The 8884-nt window shown below is 43.9% G+C and overlaps 1 protein-coding gene across 1 annotated transcript; it reads left to right on the top strand.

The window, feature by feature from the left end:
* On the top strand, nt 1-8063 carry LOC308401636 (uncharacterized protein). Its single transcript, XM_080889939.1, has 4 exons — nt 1-3604; nt 4585-4949; nt 5110-5179; nt 5294-8063. The coding sequence occupies exons 1-4, from the start codon at nt 3208-3210 to the stop codon at nt 6886-6888; spliced, it is 2427 nt and encodes an 808-aa protein (XP_080746065.1). The 5' UTR covers nt 1-3207; the 3' UTR covers nt 6889-8063.
* Nucleotides 8064-8884: the final 821 nt, after the last annotated feature.

Genomic DNA, 8884 nt, shown 5'->3' with positions numbered 1-8884 from the left:
AGGTCGTGATTAGGGCCATCAATCACTTCGGATTAAATTTTGTCATAAGCTGTATGGGATTATCTCTCTTATGTGCAAGCCAGAGAACATTTGAGTTTAAAGTTCAAACTAAAGTTTTCTTTGTACTTAATGTTTTGATTAAAATGTGTATTGGATTGAAATAATTGTTTTTTTCCAAATTCTCTTGGCATAATTGTTCAAATTTCCAGTTTTGGTTTGAATTTAACAATTAAAATCAATAATCATAATTAAGTATTTGTGTTCATATTTTAAGATAATCTAGTCAAGTCAAGTCAAGTTTATTTATAGAGCACATTTAAAAACAACCAAGGCTGACCAAAGTGCTGTACAGTAAATACAGATAAAAATACAATAGAACACAATTTCGTAATAACACCTCGCTGATAAAAATAAAATAAAAATATATAAAACAAATAAATTAAACCTTTCTAAAAGCCAATGAAAAGAGGTGAGTTTTAAGAGCGGTTTTAAAAGTTTCTAGGCTTTTGGAGAGTCTGACGTGAGGAGGTAAACTGTTCCACAGTCTGGGTGCAGCCACAGCAAACGCCCTCTCTCCCTTTGTCTTTAATTTATACCTGGGAACATCTAAAAGCATCAGGTCGGCTGACCTCAAAGATCTCCTGGGGCGATAAGTACTAAGGAGTTCTGACAGGTAAGAAGGTGCAGTGCCATTTAAAACCTTAAAAGCCAGCAATAAGATTTTAAAATCAATCCTAAAGGCAACTGGGAGCCAGTGGAGAGAGCAGAGAACCGGAGTGATGTGGTCTCTTTTTTTTGAACCGGTCAACAGGCGAGCGGCAGCGTTCTGCACCAGTTGAAGGCGATGTAGACAGGAACGATCTAGGCCAGCATAGAGGGAATTGCAGTAGTCTAGCCGTGAAGTAATAAAAGCATGGACCACTCTTTCTAGATCGTTCCTGCAAAGGTAAGACTTGACTTTGGCTAAAATCCGCAAATGATAAAAAGATCCCTTAACTACAGAGCTGATTTGTTTATCAAGTTTAAAAGCATTGTCAAAAATAACACCAAGACTCTTAATGGAAGAAGTGCAATCGGAGGTTAGGGGTCCCAAAAAGTCAAGAGAGAAGTTGGGATCTTTAGGAAGCCCAAACACAATGACTTCAGTTTTGCTTTCATTAAGGTGTAAGAAGTTAAGAGTCATCCAAGTCTTAATGTCAGACAAGCAGGAGAGTAGCGGCTGCAAAGAAACATTGCAGTTCAACCTCAGAGGGAGGTAGATCTGAATATCATCGGCAAAGATGTGGAAGGACACATTATGTTTACGGAGCACATTGCCCAGAGGGAGCAAGTACAGAATAAACAACAGGGGGCCTAGTATGGACCCCTGAGGTACGCCACAGGTTAAAGGAGCTCTGGGAGATGACAGTTCACCAAGGTGAACAGAAAAACTCCTATTATTCAAATAGGACTGGAAAAACTTTAAGACAGTGCCCTTTAAACCGACACAGTGTTGAAGGCGGGATAGCAGTATGTTGTGATCAACAGTGTCGAAGGCTGCTGTCAGGTCCAGGGTTACTAAGACAGCAGCACAACCAGAGTCAACAGTTAAAAGCAAATCATTAAAAACTCTCAGAAGGGCGGTTTCTGTGCTATGCCGAGCTCTAAAACCAGACTGGAACTTCTCATAGAGATTGTTATTGTCAAGAAATAGCTGGAGCTGCGTGAGGGCGGCTCGTTCCAGTACTTTAGACAGAAAAGGGAGGTTGGAAATGGGCCTATAGTTAGAGAGTAGGGATGGATCTAGATTAGGCTTTTTAAGGAGAGGTTGAACAACAGCGTGCTTGAAGGGTGTTGGAAAACAACCAGAACTGAGGCAGGCATTGATCAGGACCAGAAGGAAAGGTCCGACTGAGTCCAGAACCTGCTTCAGAAGCCGAGAGGGGATAGCATCGGTGGAACAGTTGGTAGTCTTAACCTTGCAGACTATTTCATGCAGCTGAGAGAGAGAGATTGGTTCGAACTGATTAAAGGCAGAATGGCACAAAGACAAAACACAGGGATTGGAAGGTGAAGATGGAATGACAGACTGCAGGGAGGAAATCTTGTTTACAAAGAACTTTAGAAAGTCATTACAGGTAAGTTGTCACAATCTAGTGTGACAACTTACCTGCCGATGGGGCAAATTGTCACAAGTGCACATTCTCCTTTCAACAGTCTACAACTCCGTAATGAGATAAGATATGAAAATGTAATCAATACATCATATGTGCCCGAGACTTCCGTCTTTCATTTGGTGAAACATTTATTACGTTGTGATGTATGGTGCTCAGTAAAAGTTAGTCAGTGTGAAGAGTGTGACAACTTACCCCGCTCTCCCCTAAGTGTCCCTTTGAAATTTACATCAACAACAAGTTTAACTGTTAACAGACCCAAATGTGGTTTTCTTATTGTTTCTCTGCACAGTGATCAATGAGTACAGTTCACTTTAAATCTAAGATTGATGCAGAAAAGGGAAAAGTGGGGAAATATGACGTGGTCAGAATTTAAGCCTTCAAAGTGCTTTTTATGAATTAAAAAAGGAAATATCATTTTAAGATATGTAAATGAGGTAAGTGATTCGACAATGATTTTATATCTGAATGTGTTTGGAGAGATCCTAAAATGCACAAATATGAGTACTAGCCTAATACAAATAAAAGACGTATTTTGGCATCAGAAACTACAGATTATGCTTTATACACTTAAGAATTCGGGTCTTTACCGTTCCGAAAAAAACCCACAGTTATTATTTTAAAATTTTAAAGATTAATTATGTTAGTTCATTCACTCAATTTGAATGTGTTTGGGGCTTTTATGCACAAAAGTGTAAAACATTCACTTGAATATTATGAATTAATAAAAGCATTATCTCGGAAATTCACTGAAACTTTTAATTAAAAAAAGCTGCTACTTTTTATTTTAGTTATTTTAAGTTAGAATCTTAGTTGAATAAACGAGAAGTAGATAGAAGGGGCTTTTATTTTCTAAGCGTGTGTGGCCCCGGAGGCGGAAATGCAACACGGAAGGTTTTCAAAGGTGCACAGGGAACGAAAGGACGGGACGGTTGATACGGAAGAAGGAGTTTTGTGTTTTGAGTCCAGCTGGACCCGGTTTAACCCCTCACTGGGGCTCAAAATGCGCTGCGGAGTTTCGGACACAGCAGGCGGAGAGTTCATGTGAACAAACATGGAGCCGAGATTCGGCAGCGAAGTGGCGTCGATTGTGGAAGTGGCCATCCAGGCGACTCTGTCTGTCTTCAGGGATGTGTTGGCGAAAGAGGCGCCAAACACGGAGTGGGAAAAGGCGAGGATGGGTGAGATCCAAGAGATAGAGAAGTCTTTGGTGGTGCAGATCCACAAAGTGTTTACGGAGTTCTCCTCGGAGCTATTCGAGGAGAACGAGGCTTTGCGGGCCAAAGTGGAGCAGCTGGAGGACGTGCTCCAGAGGAAAGCCGGGCAGCTCGAGCAGGAGCTGGAGGCCAGAGTGGGGCAGCTGGGCAGAGACATGAAGCAGCTGGAGAAGGAGCTGAAGACCATCAGCGAGGGCCCGACTCACGTCCTGCTGCAAGACGGCTCAGTGATGGGTGAGAAGCAGTCACATATCAACTAATCGATCAATCATTCTGATCGAGATTGATTTCTGAAGGATCATCTTTGAGTTGGGGGGTATTTTCTCAAATTCACCCGGGAAGTTCAGATCACATCAAGGGCCAGATATATGACTATACACACGCTACGCATTCTCATTTTCTTTTTCATGTTTCGTTTTTCCAGATGGGGGCCACTAAAAATATTGGGGTGGCACACCAGAAACATAATTTCCAGTTTTATTTTGCTGTTGTCAAATATAGGGTTAAGATTATGGCAAAAAAGAAAGAAAAGAATTAATGTCTAGTTAATTTCCTGCTACAAAAGTTGATATAGCTGAAAATGTGTACATATGATTAAAGTTTTAACCCCACATGCTGTTAGTTTAGCACACGAGCTTCAAACTGGGCCTCGAGGCAGAGTCCTTTTTTAATTGGTGTGCTGATTAATTGTGCAATATGCAGTAAAATGGCAATTTACAATAAGCCAAGTGATTCGGTTTCTAAAAGTGAATCACTTGTACATCTGATCCACTCAGACACAGTTTTAGTAGCGAGGCTTTATTCTGTCTCCTTTTTGTGTTTATTTATCTCAGGATTATAATTCTGCCTGTTTATTTATGCTGTTAATGAATTTAAAACCATGTCTCTTCCCTTTGAACTCAACATGTGGTTGGAAAAAGGGAATTTTGGAGGGGACACCAGTTAATCATGTAGGTAAACATTTATTTTAAAGCTCATCTACAAGGGCAGCTGTTCCTGATGTGGAAACCTTATTGTAACCTTCTTCTAGATCGAACCTCTTTAGCAAGTCATCTCAGCTCGAGTTCAACTAAATTACAAATAAATTAGAGTTTTTGGGATGATGATAAACATGTTAAACATAATGTCGATTATCATATATTTCATAGAAGAAGAAGCCAAGTAGTCAAGTGAGTTCATTAAATAACAATGTGTAACTTTGTCTTTAAATGCAGGAGGTCCAGTGCTGTCAGTGTCCACCAGTCCAGACGCCCCAGAATCGGCTGCAGAAGAATCAAATCCAGACCCGCTGCCCATTTCTGCAGGAGCTGCTGAAGTCGTCCCCACCTCCACGGCTGCATCGGTGACCGTCCCCAAACCTGCGGTCGCCCCCATGGTGCTCGTGGGCAGAGTCAGCTCCGCTCCCACGGTGCTGTTGGTTGGTGCCAGCCAAATCGTAGCGCAGTCATCGGCCGTCTCAGAAACGACGGGAGCTGCAGCAATCGTGCTCAAACCAGCGGCCTCGCCGGGCTCTACACCTCAAAATGTCCCCAGTCCCGACTCCAGTACTGTCAGCGGTCTCGACTCGACACAGGAGAAGGTCGGATGTTTCTGTTTGACACATTCATGTCTCCATTTGGAAAACAGTAGATCCTAAGGCTTGTCAGCTGCATTCACAGATTCAGCGTGTTAGGATGTTTTAGTTGAGAAGCTTAGAAAGTCTTTTCATGCAAACTCAGATTTATTCTGTTGTGTCACAGAAGTCTTTGGAAGGAGGAGCTTCTGGGAGGACAAGACGAACGAGAAGAGCACCTGCTAATAGTGAAACAGGTACCGGTGTTGCTTTCAGATGTGACTATAAACATGTTGATTTGAGATTTAGGAGGGGGTTGTGTGGGTGGAAATGGATAATAACAATCTATACATTTGCGCCTTAATTTCCAGTTTCCGTTGACAACGGCAGCGAGGAGAAACAAAGCAAGTCAGCTGAAGAGCCTGGCAGACGACTGAGAAAGACGGATTCGCAGACAGCGAGGCGGTTCTTCTGTGAGCACTGCGACCTCGGTTTTCACTGGAAAGGCGAACTGAAGAAACACATGAAGGTCCACAAGAAGCCTTTTCCTTGCGATCAGTGTGGCAGGAGTTTCCTAGAGAAGGCGTCTCTGGAAAATCACGTTTTGCGCCACGAGGCAACTAAAGCCCCGCTGCCCTTCCCGTGCCCTCAGTGTAAACGATCGTACAGGAAAGAGGAGTCGCTTCAGAACCATCTCAAGCGTCACCAGCGGTCGAAGCCTCCGAAGCCATTCTCCTGCGATCAGTGCGGGAAAACGTTCAGAATCAAGCAGTCTCTGGAAAACCACCTGTTACGCCACGAGAAATGGAAGCAGCTGCTGAAGTGCCAGCTCTGCGACAAGACCTGCAAGACGTCGGTTCAGCTCAAGTGTCACATGGCCGTGCACTCGGAAGAAAGGCCCTTCAGCTGCGTGACATGCGGGAAGGAGTTCAAGAGCAAAGACACGCTTCGCTTCCACCAGATGGTTCACACAAACACCAAAAAGTATAAATGCACAATGTGTGAGGAGACCTTCAAATATGCCCACTCGCTGACTGTGCATAAGAGGAAGCACACAGGCGACAGTCCCTTCGTGTGCTCCGTGTGCAACAGGTCGTACAGGACCGGCACGGCTCTGAAAAGACACAGTGTGGTCCACACGGGAGAGAAGCCCTTCACCTGTCACATATGTGGAGCGAGGTTCAGCTTGAATAACAACCTGAAAAGGCATCTTCGTATCCACACAGGAGAGAAGCCATTCAGCTGCCAGGAGTGCGGCAAGAGCTTCTCAGACAACAACAAGCTCAAGTCCCACATGCTCATCCACGGCGCCAGAAAGCCGTTCATGTGCGATCTGTGTGGGAAGACCTTCCTCTTCAACTGCAGGCTGCAGATACACCAGAGGTACGTGCACGCCGACAGGAGCGAGCAGTCGGACGGCACGCAGAATTTCTTCCAGACTCGACGGCAGAACAAGTCGCTGGTTAAACCGTACAGCTGCAAAATATGCCTGAAAGGTTTCAGCGCCGCGTGCTCGCTCAAACTTCATGAAAAAGGCCACAGCGAGCACAAGGAGTTCAACTGCGGCATCTGTGGGAAGTCCTTCCACAACAAATACTCTTTCAGCTATCATCAGCGGAGCCACACGGGCGAGAAGCCGTTCGTTTGCGACGTGTGCGGGAAGCGGTTTTTCCACGCCGCGAGTCTGAAGCAGCACGAGCGCATTCACACGGGTGAGAAGCCGTACAAATGTGACCAGTGCGGCAAGGCCTTCAGAACGGACGGGAACTTCTACAGACACATGCGGATCCACACGGGGGAGAAGCCGTTCGAGTGCGTGTACTGTCAGAGGAAGTTCCACCAGTCCAATCAGCTCAAGTCCCACCTGCAAATCCACACAGGGCAGAAGCTCTACTCCTGCCAGCAGTGTGGCCGAGGCTTCTCTGATTCACGGCAGCTCAAGAAGCACAGCTGTGACGGGTCGTAGGTGACGTGGGGCTGCTATCACCTGATAGCAAGTAGGACTAATAAATGAAATGGAGGCATTAGTTACCCATGGCCCGGTGCCTTTTTGCTTACAATTTTGCTCAGCTGAACAAAGCTGTTTTCATACATGAAGTCCAGAGAATCAGGCGGGGCGTCATCTGTAGTTTAACTGCAGCACTGAGCAGGAAATTATTTGCCTCGCTTTTCTAGAAACTCGCAGTTTAGTGAAGCAGACCGGACGCCTGACCTCCATTCACTCGCTGTGAATTCACTGGACAATTGTCTGCTCTTCTCTCACATGCACCCCATCACACATCATGTGGACTCTATACTGCACAGACTGCATCAAGCACCTCCATCAGTTAACCTCTTCTTCAACCACCTGGTCGTTGCTTTTGGTTAGCGGTAGGGTTGAAGTTTGTAACATCTGTATGCTTGTGCAGCTTAACCCTAATCCTACTGCTAAATAACTCTGCGGTGACCTTGGTGGTTTTTAACAGCGCCCTCTCTGTAAATTCTTGGTTAAAACTGTCGAACATCAACTAGAACAGTTAACAAAATGTTAAAAAAAACAGCTGTTATGACTTCATGTCTGAAACATCTGAGTACTGTGTTAAAGAGGGATCAGCTGGGGTCGTACTTTTGTGTAGTGTGAATTTGTACCATGAGCCGATGCAGCGACTAAACCAGGCAAATCATTATGAGGCAGTGGCAGCCTTGAAAGTGCAAAGCCTCTTGAGGAAAATGTGAAATATCGAAAGTTAGAAGAAGAGCAGCTCACGTCTGAAAGCACAGTGAGACAGTGCCCCCTGGAGGTTGGTTACAATTTGCACATGGGTATAACAAAAAGTACCCAGAAGAGGTACTGATCTTGGCATGTCCTTGGTTAATAGAGTAGACATTTGAATGTTGCCGCTCTTTCTAAATGGTGCCGGCAATATTAATCATTTAAACTAACGTTATCTTTTATTCATTTAATGCCAGTTAGCTGTTGGGTCTCACACGGCACTGTATTTCAGCTCTCGACGTCTCTCTATGACTGAAAGATGGATGGCAGCCCCGCTAATCAGCACAGTGCTGTACGACTTTGTACTACAGGAACGGTTATATGTTGTGTCAGATCAAACTCTGTTTCACTGGGGCGATGCATAAGCACATTCTGCACAGGCATGGTTTCACAGGTTTCACAGCCACCTCTGGATGAATCTGGGCTTTTATTTTGAAGGTACATTTATTGACTCACCTGTCAAATCTGTTTTTAAAAAATTGCTACAAAAAGCTTTACAAGCTCGGTGTTTGCTCAAGGGTTCAAGCCAGAGTCTGTTTTCTGCTACCAGACAGCTCTGAGTTGATTCAAAATGCAAACAGTAACTCTAGATATAACTCACAAGTATGCTAAACTACATATTTGCTACAGTAATGAGTAAACACATGTGGCTGCTGGTGTACAGCTGTTGATTGGCTCTTTGGACCTCTGGCTTTGCAAAATCCTCCCACTAATTTTTGTTAAGGAACTTTTGACTTATCCTTATGCAGCAAGTCTGCAAAAAAACTGAGCAGAGTTTTACACGGTGTACGGTGTCACACATTTCAGTGGCATTTAAATAATTTGTTAATTGGTTCAAATGGCTCTTTAATACAAATACAACATTTGTAAGATTAATGTTTATATTCATCCATCAGATTAGTTGACTAGTTGTCTTCTATTCTCGAGTTTAATCAACTAGGAAATCAGTTGCAAGCTGCAGTGCATGTATGAAAACGGCTCCAGTGTGACACAGAAATAACTTAATAAAATGTACTGGGAGAGCTGGTAGGGTTACCTGTGATTGAAGAGGTATTAAAGTTTTGGTGAAATCCTGGACCAGCAACTATGTTAAAACCAACTAATGTTAACTAATCTGGGCATCAACAAATAACTTGACTAAAGGTTTATGCCAGCCTAATATAATGTAAGACAGACACTGATGTAGATAATTGTCCTTGTGTTTGCTGAT

This window comes from Rhamphochromis sp. 'chilingali' (assembly GCF_963969265.1).
Source record: "Rhamphochromis sp. 'chilingali' genome assembly, chromosome: 8".
Taxonomy (NCBI): Eukaryota; Metazoa; Chordata; class Actinopteri; order Cichliformes; family Cichlidae; genus Rhamphochromis; species Rhamphochromis sp. 'chilingali'.
Note: the sequence above shows the minus strand (reverse complement) of the source record. Positions and strands in the feature narration are given on the sequence as shown.